The sequence below is a fragment of the Microcaecilia unicolor genome, chromosome 2, assembly GCF_901765095.1.
Source record: "Microcaecilia unicolor chromosome 2, aMicUni1.1, whole genome shotgun sequence".
NCBI lineage: Eukaryota > Metazoa > Chordata > Amphibia > Gymnophiona > Siphonopidae > Microcaecilia > Microcaecilia unicolor.
This window is the reverse complement of record NC_044032.1, coordinates 352,374,495-352,391,853: the sequence shown is the minus strand read 5'-3', so window position 1 is coordinate 352,391,853 and position 17,359 is coordinate 352,374,495. Positions and strand designations below refer to the sequence as shown.

At 41.5% G+C, this 17,359-nt stretch overlaps 1 protein-coding gene across 1 annotated transcript in view; it reads right to left on the bottom strand.

Annotated features, from left to right (window-relative positions):
• Nucleotides 1-274: 274 nt before the first annotated feature.
• Nucleotides 275-17,359, bottom strand: part of LOC115463736 (metalloprotease TIKI1-like) — a 275,840-nt gene continuing 258,755 nt past the window's right edge. The window contains exons 6-7 of the mRNA XM_030194472.1: nt 5,505-5,765; nt 275-711 (exon numbers count right to left, since the gene is read on the bottom strand). Of these exons, the coding sequence (XP_030050332.1) occupies nt 531-711; nt 5,505-5,765 (442 nt within the window). The 3' untranslated portion in view covers nt 275-530. The remainder of the gene's footprint in view (nt 712-5,504; nt 5,766-17,359) is intronic.

The window sequence follows — 17,359 nt, the reverse complement described above, 5'->3', positions numbered from 1 at the left end:
ATCTTTACCATTATAAATAGAAATTTCTTACAAGTTCTATTTATGCTGTAGTTGGCCACTGGTGAATGTAAATGTGGCAGAACTCTGAACCAGTTTAAATGTATATATATTGAAAACATAACCATTTTGCACCAGAAGGGAAAGAAAAATAGTAAGATATTCTTGCCATATAACAATAACTTCCAAGGTAAAGTCTGCTGTATCACAGAAAAAAGTATTCTTTCTTTTTTTTTAACAAAATTATTTTTAGTTAATTTTATATTTCCACATTACAACTATGTTAGAGCAAAATTATACATCTCCCAAGAACATTATGGGATAACACGAAAAATTCTTCTACATGAGAAGATTAAAATAGCGAGTTTCCAAAAGATCATCTCTTGCATTGGACACATCAAGCAAATTACAACACTTTGCTAATCATCCAGATTCTGGAAAAGTCTGAAGTGTTTGATGTTTCCACATAATAAATGCCCAACTTCAAGAGCTTTCTAGTTTCACGTTTCTTCTTTTTGCTTCTCCCAGCAGTCTCAGTGCAGTGCTATTACTGTTTGGAAAGCCAACGTCAACAGTAAAACAGAAAAGGGCAGCAGCAGCACAGAAGAATCGTTTGTTGTCTGAATTGGATGAAAGCGTCCATACCCTCGTGGTAGGGGCTCTATAGTAATATAACCATTAATGATGCGGATCCGTGGGGGGGGAAATGTCGTACTGGAAAACAAAGAGAAACAGTTGCCATTAGTTTCCCTGGAAAAATATAATACGTCTAATTTCACAGCATTAGCAAAATTTAAATCCATGCAATATAGTACCTGCAAAATACTATTAACAGTTTTATGACTGGAATGTTATTTAAGAATATTCTTATTAGAGGAGCTAGGGTTTGGTTAGTTATATGAAAAATATCTGTTTTAAATCATTATTTTACTAATGTAATTGTTGATTCTATTCTATATTTTGATTTACTCAGGTATTTCATAAGCAGTGGCATACCAAGGGGGGGGGGGGAGTCCGCCCCGGGTGCACGCCGCTGGGGGGGGGGGGGGGGTGCCGCGCGCCTGTTGGCCGAGTCCACTCGTTCCCTCCCTGCTGCTCCCTCTGCGCGGAACATGTTACTTCCTGTTCCGGGGCAGAGGGAGAAGCAGGGAACGAGCAGACTCGGAGCCAACAGGCCCGCGGCACCCCCCCCCCCCCAGCAGGTAAAAATGCACCCGGGGGGGGGGGGGGCGCTGCACCAGGGAGGGGGCATTGGCGATCCGCCCCGAGGTCAGCCAGCCTACATTGCCCCAGGTACAAAATAAGAACCTGTATATATGTAAACCACTTTGAATGTAGTTGCAAAATACCACAGAAAGGCGGTATATCAAGTCCCATTTCCCTTTCCCTAGGTACGCCACTGTTGATAAGATTTCATTATGCTTTTTCAAAAATTTTAATCTTGTTCACCAACATGGTACTTGCTTACCTGTAGCTTTGGCTTCCCAACAATTCATAGCAACGGGTCACATGACCTGTCATGTTGACTTTAAGGAGCTTTTCCTAAGCTCTAGACGAGAGGTGTCCAGTCCTGGTTCTTGAGGGCAACAGCATGCCTGGTCTTTGGCATATCCTCAATGAATGTTCATCAGATATATTTGCACATATATGGTCTGAGCAATAGGCTAAGTTAAATAACTTGTTTGGGATGGGGTGGGAAGTTTATTTCTATAATGTTATTTGGAATAACGTAAGCTGCGGTTGCCATGTCTGCTACTTTTTGATCAATAAAGAAGACTTAAACATAAATAACTTGTTTATCTGGAAAACAGAGACCTATGTGTGGTACTTGAAATGCGTTTGCTATAGAATGGAAAGTTTGTGCCACTAAGCGATAGCTCCTTTTTGATGGAAATAACAAGATCATGAGGAAGGCATTCAACTTGTCTAACTTTATTGGGACAGCATTCAGTTATAAAGTCATGTAATTAATAACCCATCTTTAACAGTGAAACTGATGGAAGTAAGTGCATGAATGAAATATTAACAAAGTTTTATGCTTTAGTTTTGCCTTGAAATTTCCTCCTGCACCTCAGGATTCACAGGGGACTTAAAACTAGCCTCTATCAGCCTACAGTAAAACAAATCATCATTCAAATATTTAGTGTTTCCCCATGCTTTTTAAAAAAAAATTATTTACGCATTTTCAAAATTGTAACACGTCAAACACTTGAAAAACAATAATACTGTGTCCAGAAAACAGAGAAGAAATATCTTTTCAATATAATAAACAAGCAAATCAAGTATAAACAATAAAATTGCTGATATACTTCTAATGTTAATGCCTTCAGAAACCGAAGGGATCCAAGATGGCGGATTAGACCTTTGTTGCAGACACAGCGTTTCTTCTTATCTCCGATTGTTATGAATGCCGAAGCGAGGAGGGAGGCAGGCAGCCGCGGGGACCCCTAGCCGGCCTCCAGCTACAACTGCTAGTTCAATCGAACCTTTCTTGTGACGAACAACCATGTCTACTGGGTCGGAAGGCGGCATGCCAGCAATGCCGAGGATTAGTGGAAATCCAGAGGCCTTGCCTGTGCTGGAAGTTTCACTGAGCCCCAACCAGCGAGCTCCTCCCCCGCAGCCCCGAAGCACAAGCTCTCCAGTGTTGGCGGCGTTCTCCCTGATGCCAGAAGCGACAGCAGAGATTGAACGCCTGGGACCTCAAAGACAGCTACCGGAGAACAGGGAAGCCGAAAGAGATTTAGGCCTCCCTGGAGTAACGGAGACAACACACACCGCTGCAGGAGATCAATTATCTACAAGAGTTGATTTACTAACTTATAAGGTACCATTACTAATTTCTTCTCGCTTTATGGAGGAAATACCAACTGAGGTGACACTCGATTCCCTTTGGACGTTGATTACAAATCTGGGGAAAGCTTTATGCCCTCAAATTCAAATATTAGAGACACAGATGAGTAAAACAGAAGAGAAAATGAACATAGTAGATATTGGGGTAAAACAAATCCAGGAAAAAATGGAGACTCAGGAAAAAGATATTGTAAAGTTTCAAGATACACATGAGACGAAAAATTGAATCATTGGAAAATAACCTGAGAACAAATAATTTAAGATTTCTAAATTCCCCTAGGGTTCCTTCAATAACACCTAGGGAAATGATCAAAAGATATATAAAAGAAATATTTGGAGCTTCTGATGAAGCTATTCCTCCTTTTTCACATGTCTACTATTTGCCAAATAAGCCGCGTGTAGCTCAAATGAATGTGGAGCAAGTAGAACAATCCTTAGACTTGTCAGCAATATTAGAATCTTCAGAACTTGATATGGCTTCTCCATCAACGTTAATTGCAACGGTGGTTTTACCTATAGATAAAACTTGGATTATGAAAATGTTTTTTAAACATAAAGATAAAGAATTTCTGGGTCATAAAATTAGCATTTTCCCAGACGTGGTAAGAGAGACGCAGAAACGGCATTGGCAATTTCTACTGTTAAAACCGGGAGTTCTTCAGATTTGAGCAACCTTCTTTTTAAGATATCCATGTAAATGTGTGATACGATACCAATCAGTTAAATATATTTTCTTTGAACCAGTTCATTTGACAGAATTTCTTGTAACTAAAAGATCTGTGGAGTAAGACAATATTATTATTGTTTGATTGAGCTCCTATGATAAATGAGACATGTAGTTTAAACACAGGCCAAAATTTTCATCTACAAATTAAATTGTGATGGAAAAAAAATTATTCCACTTATGTTAGTCTTGGATCCAAAATGAGGACTTGAGTGTATATATTCTTATTTTTTTCCTTACATTATAATTATATGTAAAGTATGAAGAATATTTATACTTTTCTGTACAAGTGTTTACTTGATTGGTAAATTAAAAGATATTAAATAAAAAAAATAATGTTAATGCCTTCAAAGTAGAGGGGGCATAGCTAAGAGGAGAATTAAGAAAAAGGTAAATTTAATTAAAGAAAGTAACAGTTCCTACTCCAAAATAAAGGTTCAGTACTCTAAAAGCAGACCTAAGAGAGTCAGATAATATCAAGAGATACCACAAGATGAAACCAAAGTAGACTAAAGAAGCTTAGTCAAAGTCTTAGTCAGTGCGAGGGTTTGAAAAAGAGATACTTCACATACTGATCTGAACAAAATTGTACATTTACACGGAAACTTCAGAAGAAAGCGAGTGCTTAGCTGAAGAACCCGAGATCTTCATAGCAAAGATTGCTTTCTCCTTTTCTGCATGGACCTGGTGACATCTGGAAAGATCCAGATTTTACAATCATGGAATTTGTTGATTTCGATGTCTAAAGTTCATTCTCAATATCCAATCTCTTTCAATTTCCATAGAACAAAATAGCAATAGATTAGAAAGATTAAATTTTTCACAGTCAGGGAAGATTTTAGGCCATCTTGAGCAACGACTGAATCACCCAGAGAAGACTTCTGTGAAGCTTATGGTGGGAATTATAATATGCTCTTAATAGGATTGGAAGTGAATCCTTTAAACGTCCGTTAAGTATCTAATTAGTGTCTCTTTCAGTGGTTTGTCTCTGTTTCCCCTCCCCAACGCAGCCATCATCCCCGTACATTCAAAACAAAGCAAATAGTCCTTTGAGCTGCTGCATCTGCGTTGTCGTTCTTTAATGTTGGTAGCATTTTTATTTAATCTCACTTATATGTTCAAACATGCCAGCTTGTGCAGCATACGGACATACACAGAGGAAGCATAATAACGGAATAACTTTTCATAGGTAGAGTAGTAATTTGTTATAAATCATAATCAGTGTGTCATTTGGAGGAGCTGATTATAGGGACACCCTAGCATGTGTTGTATTCGTGCAGAGATTTTTTTTTCTCCTGGTAAAGGGTCACCAAAACAGACATCATGTTATGAGAATCAGTTGCTCAACATCCAGAGTTTCTATCTATTTATTAACTTATTTATGACATTTAGATCCCATATTAAACATGAATTAGGTTAAAACCTGAGAGCATTTAAAAAGTTTTTTTCCCTGTGCCTAGATCAAAAGAGAAAGATAGTCGGCATCCCTGCCAGAAAAAGTATGCCTAGCGCATAGGAGCCAACTTTTCAAAATTATTGGGGGTGCTAAGCCCAGTGGAAATAATCCCTCCCTGGACACATACAAGGAATTTTCTCAATATTGGGGGTGCCCAAGCACCCACAGCAACCACAGAGTCGGCTCAAATGGCCTAGCGTGCCCACATGGGGGAAGGGAGAGTGAAGAATGCATTACTTCCCCCTCATCCACCCTGGGTCTCCCCAGATTGCACGATTGGCTATACCCGGAGAGACAGCCTGTTAAAAAATTTCCAGTACACCACTTGTATAGACCATAGAAACCTGGCTGCATTTCTATTTGAATAATGCTACCACATTTTTTCCAGATATTTCTGCAGTTTTTTCAGTGCGAATAGCAAAACCATCTGCCTGAACATTAAAGAGTCATTAGTGTTAGTAATCAGCTCATTACCTTTCCTCAATGCGAACCCAGAGATCATTGAACTGCCGTAACTTTTGCTTCCTCTGCTGTTTCTTTTTCTTCTTCTTGTACTTCCTGTCTGCTTTTTCCAGAACGTCAGTCTGTTGTGGAAGGAGCAGGTGAGGCAGGAGCTCTTCCTGTTCTTTGTGAGGCTTGGCAGGTGGCTTCAGTCCCTGAGAGGTCACATGTGTTACATATGCTGGTAAGGATGACAATGATGTTGATGTTGATATGATTTTGGGGATTTTCCCACTGAAACAAAAATGGTTAGAAATGAAGAAAGAAAAATGAGGAATTATTTCACTATCTGTTAGTACCTAAGAAACGGCATCCTGGTTGGACCTGTCGTAACAAAATGATACCAGCACAATAGAGAGGAAATGTAATTTCAAATCCTTCTGTGGGAAAGTGTCCACAAAATCCACTAACAACTGAAATCCCACAGAAAATATAAGTACCACATTACTTTATATTCATTGCAATGATACTTAAATTATATTGATGTGCTCATAGGTTTTCACCAGACCATCACTGACCAACAGGTCTAAACTTGCCCAATATATTTGATCATTGCACATATAGTTATCCAAAGTAATTTTAAAGCTTTTGTGCTGCTTCGTACTCAAACCCAACTATAATAATGAGCGATATCTTCATTCATAAAAATTTTAACTTGACTTAATAGAGTGTTGTGGGTCCCAACATGGACCATGTTTCACTGGCGGGCTGTTTCAAGGAACCCACTGTTTTGTCATGCCTGTTCTGGTCCCTGAGAACACACAGCATTTCAGTTAGAGCTTTAAAATTCTTCACCCCGTATTTAAACTCGTCTTAAGAGATTCATACTTACTAATAACTTTTTGGCTGCAACAGGAAAAGGGACTTTACCTCTTTGCTTCTTTTTGACGATATGAGAGACGCCAAGTGGGTTGTCTGAAATTATTAGTTACATCACAAGAACTATCAGAGTCTGTATTACAGAACCTCTTAGCCGATTTAGATATGTGGTAGCAGAAGCAGTCCTAGTACAGCACTGGATTACCCAGAAGCATGATTTATGTGAGCTTCAATTTTTGGTACTGGAGGCACCTAGGTTTTTGAGAGGAGGTGACTGTGCTAGAGGATTATGGAGACTGGAACAAAAATTGATTTATAACTGGGGTACAAAGGAGCTGGAAGGTCTCAATTGGGAGGTGGAGTGGTGGGCTTACCTATGATAGTTTTTACAATAGATTAACACTCATTAAACCCTCATTTTAACTATTATGCTTCCACTAGTGTGATACCAGAAAGGTCACCTGTCCTCGGAACATTTTTTAAATACAGGGACACACCCCACTTCTAGGTTGCTCGGCATCTCTCGTATCGTCAAAAAGAAGTAAAGAGGTAAAGTCCCTTTTCCTGTTGTAGCCAAGAAGTTATTAGTAATGGTAAATCTGTTAAGACAAATTTTTAAACACAGGGTGAAGGATTTTAAAGCACTAACTAAAATGCTGTGTGTTTTTGCACAACACAAAATGAGTGCGCTATTGGGCCGTAGCTGGGCAGGCAAATCTCGGTAAGGTTTCTCCAAGTAGAGTGAAGATGGTGGGTGGCCCTGAAAAGGGCCCTTGGGGGCAGGCTTGGCCAAACTGGGACCTGGGGTGGCTCTGAGAAGAGCCCTTAGTGGCAGGCTTGGTAAAACTGGGAAATGGGTTGACTAAGCTGGAAACAGGAAAACAGGGCTAGACTGGAGACAGGATGCTGAAACAGGTTGGAGACAGGAATGCAGGACTGGATTGGAAACAAGAAGCAGGGCTGGGCAGGAGATAGGTCGCTGAGGCAGAGCTGAAGCAGGGAGACAGGAATGCTGGACCGGACTGGAGACAAGAGCACAGCAGGAACACCAATGCCAGGTGACATTGCAAAGGCAAGGCAGAGGGGACTTAGCCACCTCACATGGTCCCAGGCACATGACATCATCGGGGGCACTGTGCTCCACCTCTGGCAGAGTGCCTTCAGAGGGATCCTTCTTGATGCATACGCCTGATCAAGCCGGCTCCTGCTACCTGGAGTGGGAACCGGAAGCACAAGTGGCCCATCACAGCGGAGAGACCGGTGAACTCCCAAAGAGGCTAATTGGTACCTTTGGACCCCAAGGTGAGCCGGGAGAACCGGAGCACAGCCATGGTCATGATAGTTTTCAGGGACCAGAACAGCCATGAAGAAGAAACAGTGGGTTCCTTGAAACAGCCCACCAGTGAAACATGGTCCGTGTTGGGACCCACAACACTCTATTAAGCTAAGTTAAAAAAATTTATGAAGATATCACTCATTATTATAGTAGGGTTTGAGTTTGAGCACAAAGAAGAACAAAGAAGTTTTTAAATGATTTTGGATAACTATTATGTGCGATGATTAAATCTATTGGACAAGTTTAGACCTGTTGGTCAGTGATGGTCCAGTGAAAAACCTATGAGCACATCAATATAATATCATTGCAATGCATTTAAAGTGATGTAGTACTTATAGTTTCTGTGAGATTTCAATTGTTAGTAATATAATGGTACAACATCTGGGATTATGTGCATTATTGACAAGTCAACTCAATTTAGTGCAACAGTCTGGAAAACAGTGGTGTAGCTAAATGGCTGATTTAGGGTGGACCTGAGCCCAAAGTGGGTGGGCCCATACTTTTGTCTCCACCTCCACCTTCCTCATCCCAAACCCCCAAATTAAAAACAGAAATACCTGAACTGGCAGGGATCCCCAAGCTCCACCAGCTGAAGACTTTCTTCCAGCCAGAACACTTTCAACATGGGTAGCTGGTGGCAGTGTTCCCAAACCGTCGCCACCGCCGGCCCCTATGCCTGCTCTGTTTTATACCAGCATGAAAACTGAGCATGTGTAGGCGGGAGAGGGGGCACGGTGGTGGCAACACTCAAGGCCATGGACCTGGGCTGTCCAGGTTGCAGGAGGAAGTCTTCGGCTGCTAGGGCTTGGGGATCCCCACCAACCACACTAAGGAAGCACCAAGTTTGGGTAGGCCCTGGCCCACCCATGGCTATGCCACTGCTGGAAAAGCCAAAATCACCTTGGATAGTGAGAAAACATCAGCAGTTACACCTATTTGTAATGAGTTGACAGACTATGGCCATTATTTTAGAAGCCTAATTTTTGACTTACATGTGAAAATCTCAGCATTTACACACATATATAATATCAAACATATAAACGGCAAGTGACCGATTCACCTACAAATGTGCAGTACAGACTTCCCTCTCTGTCCCGCCCTCGAGTCAAGACGTCATGACGTCAGAGGGCGGAACAGAGAGGGAAACGGAGTCGGACTGTCGGACGCCACCGCTGCCGCCTGGAAACAAACATCGCGCGAACCAACCTCCACTCTCCCCCCCATCCCCGCCCCCACTCCCGCCCCCCTCCATATCGGGCCCCCTGAACTGACCTGACAGCGCCTCTCACCTCTGTGTGGAAGCGCTGCAGGCAGCAGCAGAGCGATCTGCTGCTGCCTGTAGCGCTTTCACACGGAGGTGAGAGGCGCTGTCAGGTCAGTGCAGGGGGCCCGGCACGGAGGGGGGAGGGAGCGGTGGCGAGGAGGGTAGCTGGACATGGGGGGAGGGCAGGGGGGAGAGGCATGGTTGCTGGACATGGGGTGAGAGCAGGGCAGAAAGGAGGGTTGCTAGACATGGGGGGAGGGGGAGGCCAAGGGAAAGAGGAGGGTTGCTGGATAGGGGGGGGGAGGATCGGTGGACGGGGTGAGGCCAGGGGAGAGAGGAGGGCTGCAATACTCGCCAGTTTTTATGGGTTTAACGGCTAGTCTATATATAAATGACAATTTCAGAAAGGCTCAGTTTATACATAGATGACCATAATACATAAAAATAGCAAGGGGACATGGTCTGGGTGGGCCCGAGTTGGTCAAAAATCTACATGTGTATTCCCCATTTCAAAAAGGGAATGCATGTTAAGACCTACTATTTCAATATTTACAGGCATAGGTTTGTAAAAAGTGTTGTTTTGGCCAGCCGTTTACAGGAGGGATTAAGGGAGGTATTATTCTTATTTCCCTGTTATTTATTTGCCCCTCCAAATTGGAACTAAATTAAGATTGTGGGATCTTTAGTTAATGAACAGCATTTATTACACATATAGGACTGCAAGACGGCTCATATAAGTAAGTGCCATCACACATATAAGTCTGTGAAGTACCAAGGCACACGTTAATGGCAGCATTTACACAAGTATATAGCTGAATTTCAATTACTGATTTGTCTCTTATGTAAATTTGTAAACTGGCTGCTCTACCAATGAACTGAAAACAAAAAAACAAAACCCCTCCAAAAACATAAGTACATAAGTACATAAGTAGTGCCATACTGGGAAAGACCAAAGGTCCATCTAGCCCAGCATCCTGTCACCGACAGTGGCCAATCCAGGTCAAGGGCACCTGGCACGCTCCCCAAACGTAAAAACATTCCAGACAAGTTGTACCTAAAAATGAGGAATTTTTCCAGTCCATTTAATAGCGGTCTATGGACTTGTCCTTTAGGAATCTATCTAACCCCTTTTTAAACTCCGTCAAGCTAACCGCCCGTACCACGTTCTCCGGCAATGAATTCCAGAGTCTAATTACACGTTGGGTGAAGAAAAATTTTCTCCGATTCGTTTTAAATTTACCACACTGTAGCTTCAACTCATGCCCTCTAGTCCTAGTATTTTTGGATAGCGTGAACAGTCGCTTCACCTCCACCCGATCCATTCCACTCATTATTTTATACACTTCTATCATATCTCCCCTCAGCCGTCTCTTCTCCAAGCTGAAAAGCCCTAGCCTTCTCAGCCTCTCTTCATAGGAAAGTCGTCCCATCCCCACTATCATTTTCGTCGCCCTTCGCTGTACCTTTTCCAATTCTACTATATCTTTTTTGAGATACGGAGACCAGTACTGAACACAATACTCCAGGTGCGGTCGCACCATGGAGCGATACAACGGCATTATAACATCCGCACACCTGGACTCCATACCCTTCTTAATAACACCCAACATTCTATTCGCTTTCCTAGCCGCAGCAGCACACTGAGCAGAAGGTTTCAGCGTATCATCGACGACGACACCCAGATCCCTTTCTTGATCCGTAACAACCAGTCAATATTCAGCTGTCGGTGCTCAACTAAATTAGACCCAGATTTTCAATGCTGGGCCATGTGTGGGAACTGGAATTAAATATTCAGGCATGACCAGGCTGGTGCTGGCTGCCATTACTTATGTGGGCCCGGCTGATATTCAGGCAGGATCAACATAACATACTTATGTGGGTCTCAACTGGATATCAGGGGACCCGTCAGTCTGATTTCTCCCCCCCTGCCATTACATTCCCCTGATTTTTCAAACCTCTCCCTCATGAGTCCCCCTGATTCCCTTTCCAATCGCCTGCTCTGATACCCCCCCAGATATGATCCCACCAATCCCCTTATCATACCCCTGCTTGATCCACCTCCCCCCCCAAATCCTCTGATACTCCAATCCCACTGGACTTCCCTTCACCCCCAGGACTTACCCAGAGGTAATCCCTGGTGTCTAGTGGTCCAGGATGAAAGTGATCGCCCTCTGTTCTTTCCCCATCTGGCTTGGGGTTCCAAAATGCTGCAATGATCTCCTAGTGGTAGTCTTGCGATACTATTGCTAAGGGTCAGCCTTCCCAATTCTAATCTGTAATATAGTAAGTAACGGCAGATAAAGACCTGAACGGTCCATTCAGTCTGCCCAACAGTCACACTCTCTATCAATTCATGATTAAATCAGCAATGAATGTGATGATATATACTTGATCATGGTCTTTCTTTGGTGTTTCTGGGACATAGACCATAGAAGTCTTCCCGGCTTGTCCTTGTGTTCCAACTACTGGAGTTGCCATCAAAGCTCACTCCAGTCTATCTGAATCCGTCTTGATATTTACAGGACCCAGATCGTAAAAGTCTGCCCAACACTGTCCTCTATTCTGGCTACTGAAGTTGCCATTGAAGCCCTTTCCAGCCCAAACTAAAGTGGATTGCCATATGAAGAACAGAGACCTACAAAGAATGCCTGGCACCAGCTTTAGCTCTTCATAGCCAGTGTCACCATCCAAGAGTCACTCACGCATCCACACACATGCAGTCATTTATGGTTTTTCATTTACATCATCCATTTTCTAAATACAGATTCTCTGTATTCATCCCACGCCTTTTTGAATTCCGTCACTGATTTTGTTTCTAATGTCAGCTCATGTCCTCTAGTTTTACCATTGCCCCTGCTCTGGAAAAGATTTGTTTCTATAATAATACCTTTCGAGTATTTAAACATCTGTATCATATCTCCCCTGTCCCTTCTTTCCTCTAGGCTATACATGTTCTGGTCTTCCAATCTCTTCTCGTTAATCTTACTTCACAAGCCCCATATCATTTTTGTTGCCTTCCTCTGGACTGCTTCTAGTCTTTTAAAATCCTTAGCAAGATACGGCATCCAAAATTGAACACAATACTCCAGGTGGGGTCTCACCTGGAGTACAGGGGCATCAACACCTCCTTTCTTCTGCTGATCTCGCCTCTCTTGATGCAGCCTAGCATCCTTCTGGCTATGGCCACTGCCTTGTCACAGTTTTGTTGCTTTAAGATCCTCGCACACCATCACCCCAAGGTCCCTCTCTCTGTCTGTGCATATCAGGACAAATCTTTCCTATCAGTACCTTCTCCACCACCGCCAACTCCAGACTCCACCCCTTCTGCCTCGCCTCACCCTATGCTTGGAATAAACTTCCCGAACCCATATGCCACGCGCCCTCCCTGCCCATCTTCAAATCCTTACTCAAAGCCCACCTCTTCACTGTAGCTTTCAGCACTTAACCACTTACCTCTATTCAGGAAACCTACACTCCCCCATTTGATTGACTGCTTACCTGTCCTTTAGACTGACTGCTTACCTGTCCTTTAGATTGTAAGCTCTTTTGAGCAGGGACTGTCTTTCCTCGTTTAAATTGTACAGCGCTGCGTAACCCTAGTAGCGCTTTAGAAATGTTAAGTAGTAGTAGCCTCTCACCTTCTAGGACATACATCTCCCATAGATTTCTACTCTCCAAATGCATCACTTTGCACTTTGTATTAAATTTTAATTGCCAAACATTAGACCATTTTTCTAACTTTTGCACATACCTTTTCACATTTTCCACTCCCTCCAGTGTGTTCACTCTATTACAAATCTTGGTATCATCTGTAAAAAGGGAAACCTTACCATTTAACCCTTCGGCAATGTCGCTCACAAATATATTGAACAGAATTGGCCCCAGCACCAACCTTTGAGTCACTTTGCAATTAACCTTTCCTTCCACCAAGTTAATTCCATTGACCACTACCCTCTGGCATCTATCTAATCCAGTTCACCACTTTGGGTCCTAACTTCAGCCTGCCAAGTTTATTTAAGAGCCTCCTATGAGGAACCGTGTCAAAGGCTTTGCTGAAATCGAAGCAGAATTAGATATAGCACACACCCTCAATCTAATTTTCTGGTCTCCAGTCAAAGAAGTCAATCAAATTCATTTGACATGATTTACCATTGGTAAAACCATGTTACCTCGGATCTTGTAAATCATTGGATTCCAGGAAATTCATTATCCTTTCCTTCAGCAACGCTTCCATTACAGACCGGTAAGCCGGTTTCGGAAAAGTAGCTTCCCACTTCTTCTCTGTTGCCACTTTTGTGAAGAGGGGCCACATCCACTCTTCTCCAAGTCCCACGGAACCTCTCCCGTCTCCAAGAATTTATTAAACAAATCTTTAAGAGGACCAGCCAGAACCTCTCTAAGCACCCTCAATAGCCTCAGATGTTATAGCCAGGTCTATTAGAGCAGCATACAGATACCAAGAGTGGTGTAGTGGTGGGTACAGTGCACTGTAGACAGGTGGACCCAGGCCCATACCTCTCCCTACCTTTTATACTACATCCCAATGGCTTGATTTTTTAAATATTTTTCTCTTGTGTGTGGTTTTTTTTCCCCGAAAATGGCCTGAAAAGATAAATGCACAGAGCATAAAACCTTATTATAAATGGTATTTTTGGAAAAAAAAATTGATGTTTTGCTTTTTCGAAAATGGCTGCATTTTATGTTTATTTTACTATTGTTTTTGCATTTTATTCATTAGGGGCCCTGTTTCCTATGGTGCATGTTTTTAGCGTGCCTACACTTAGCCCATGTGCTAACCATGTAGGCGTCTATAGGGATATTGTAGGCACATACATGGTTAATGCTCGTACACAGTTAATACGCATTAAAAATGTTAATGCGCCTATAATGCTGCTTAGAAAACAGAGTCCTAGGTTTGTAGATTTATTATGTCTTTGCTTCAGTTTTCTCTCCTTACTGCGCTTTTTATCCTGTGTGTAGAAATTGTTTATTTTATCCGGTTTTAAGCGTTCCAGACTTCCACTGTGCCACTTTAATCTTTTTTTTAAATTATTTATAACCATTTAAATTTTTACAAGCGATCAAACAACTTGCCAGAAATACAGAGAAAGTAATGCATAGGGATTATTTCAGTCAGGTAATTCTATTCTCTTCCTTAGACCACTAAATAGGGAGAGTGAGACAAGACAAGGAGAGCAATTAAACTGTAAACAGAAAAAAAAACGTGGTATTAACCTGGTCATCCCCAGATATTACTCGTCTAATTCATTATTCCACATTGATCATCTGGTTGGCTTCTTCAAGGCCAATACGGTGTATAGTCAAATCATTTCATTGAAAACATACTTATTGTCCAATATTAGTTAGAAATAATACATCTGATTACATTCTCTCTCTTTTAAAAACCAGAAATTATTTAACAATACATATACTTAAGTCTCTAATTCAGATCCCACTGATTAAAGTAATCCCAGTTTTCACAGGCTTCACTCCTTTTAAAGTAATAATTGAGGAAATATTTCTGAGGAAAACTTTAGGAGTCATACCCGGAACTCTGGGAAAAACAATAATCTCGATATTAATCATCTATAATAATGTTAATTTCATTATTCAATGTTTCTGGTCTATTATCAAGATCATAACCACTTCTTGCTCATGTAGAATCATTTGCTTTATCAATTTTTCACTCTCAAAGGGTTCAGTTAAATTGTCCACGTAACTCTCTAATAAAATTATATCTGAAACAAAATTATTTACTGCCACCGTTAGGTCCCGAAGCGCCTTCCAGATGGTATTCAATGTAACCTCCACGGGAGCCAAAAACTCCAAGCTGATTTCTCTTAGGTGTTTAGGAGTGGTTCCGCCAATTCGGGTTCTGCTGTAAACGTACTCCGTTTCAGCATATGCCTCTAACTCACTCCTCCACTCCTTTGGACATGGTGGTTGAATAATTCGGGAGCGATGGAGTTGTTTTTTCCAGGTCCAAGAGTGTCAACGCTCCTTTGCCGGCGCTAATCAAAGGACTCGCCAACCCTTTCATCTGTGGACAGTTTGTTGCGCAGCGGTCCCGCACTTGCTGCTCAGGGGACAAAACGCAGGCCATTGGCGGCTGACCGCCGGATGTCCTCTTCCTGCCATTTTCATCTTATATGTATGTAACATTATAACATTTAGGTTTACATATATGTTAGGTGCTATATCAGTCCCATCCCCTGGAGTTTATAAATGGCAGTATTTTTCTGGTGCGCTGTTCATGCTGTTTCTAATGAAGATGCTGCTATTTTGGTGTTCACACTGCAGCTTTAGGAAACATGGTATGGCAGTTCATTCTTCCTTTATTCCTATAGTGGTGTGGTGATGTGCGGAGCAGGTTTCTGTTAATACATTTTAGAATATTTTTCAGGTTCATGTTATTACAGTTGCTGTATTGTTATAGGAGCTATGGTTCAATATACCTAGTTGAGAGGATGTGCTCCTGCAATTTTGTTAGATTTATGAGCTGTACCTGCCGCTCTCAGTAATAGTAATTTTTAGTTTTGGATACTTCCTCTGTCTTCAGTATCCTCGCCACCACTATAATGTTTGTTATAAGTATGCACCTCACCTACAGTCTTATATACAGTCACTCTTAATTACTGGATATTGCCATTGTCACTGTTTATTTTATTTTCTCTGCCACTGTTTCCACTATTTTTTTTAGATATCACTATTCGTGTTTTTCTTTTTAGTTTGATACTTGTGTAGCATATTGTGGCTCAGTTTTAAAAGCCTTCATACTCAGCATGCTTATATGACCTCACTGCTGGCATTTAAGGTAGGAATGTCCTTACACTCCCCCCCCCCCCCCCCCCCCCCCTCTGCTGGTGGTTTATCTTCAGTTATATATTTATTTCTGGTTCCATTTTTAATTTTTCATTGTTTTTCTTTTTCACATTTTTTTAATATATTGTTTTCTTTTGTAATAATAGAATGCTTTTTCTAAAATAGATTGGTCATTCCTCATTTTCAGAAAACAGCTTGATCATAATTTATGTCTTTTCCCAAATTCACTTTTTAGACAATTTCTCCAGGATTCTATATGTGAGCTAAGATTTCTGCGTAGAAATTGAGGCATATTTCATAACAATGCGCATAACTTAGTTAACAAGCTAATCAGCAATTAGCTTGTAACCAATTATTAGCACTAACTGGCATTAATTAGAATTTACGTGCACTACTTGCTAATCGTATTCTGTAACATGATGTGCGTAAATATAAGTCTCTTAGTTGAAAAGGGGGTATGAAATGTGTGGGTCGTGAGCATTTCTGAAATCTATGTACTTGTTATAGAATACACCTACTCTGCACCTAATTTAGGCATTGGGTTTACACCAGGTTTTACTTGGCGTAATTGACCACACTCAATGTATTTTATAAACCATGTAGAAATTTAGGCTTATTGTATAAAGTATGCCTAAATTAAAGTGTACTTTACAGAATACGCCTAAGTGAATTTCATTTTGGCGCCACATTTTTAGGCGTGATATATAGAATCTAGTCCTTTATCATGTTTCCACAATGTTTTTCATTATTTAGTAACCCCTTATTATTTCTTTCTAATATATGTTCCTCATTTTGTATCTCTTTCTGCATACTTTCTCTTATTGTTTTGATTGGGTCTTTTCCAATCTTCTGGGTATCTTCAAAAATAGCTACACTGATTTATGTATTGCATTATTAATTTACATATTGTACATTTGGGTTTTTTTTTTGATTTTGTGTTTTTTTATTATGAGGACTCCTTACAAAGGCCTGTGTGCCGAAACGTGGCCCGTTTTGGGTTTCCACTGTCAGCACTGTGCATGTTGAATTTCAAGAATAAACTTTTTAATTGATCATCTTGGAGCTTGTGATTGGCATCTTCCACTCCTGTGTTGTTTCCTTGACTTTCTGTGGAAGTCTGTGGTTTATTACATTGAATAAAAGTTATGTTGATTGGTTGGAGATGGTATGAACAGGTATACTATGATAGGCTTAATAATGTGTAAGAATACCTGTATGTAGCTGAGGAATATTATTAGTGATTGTTGGGTTGTCTATATATGACAAGAAAAACCAGAGGTGGGTGGGACTATTAGTATCACAGTGGTTAAGCCAAGTTCCACACTTACGCCTATGTTTACTAAGGTGCGTGTTAGAATTTTTAACACGCGTAAATGGTTTACGCACGTTAAACGCTAACGAGCCCAGAGAAATGTATAATGGCCAACCACCAGCCAAACGTGTCTGCATGGATACCCCAGCACAGATGCCGTGGCCACGAACCCCGAGAGCTGGGGTCTCTCAGGAGGCCTGCACGCCCTTGACAGGTGCAGACCCATGCCAAACCTCAGACTCCCAGCCAGCCAGGTGGCCAGATTTCCGAGCAGC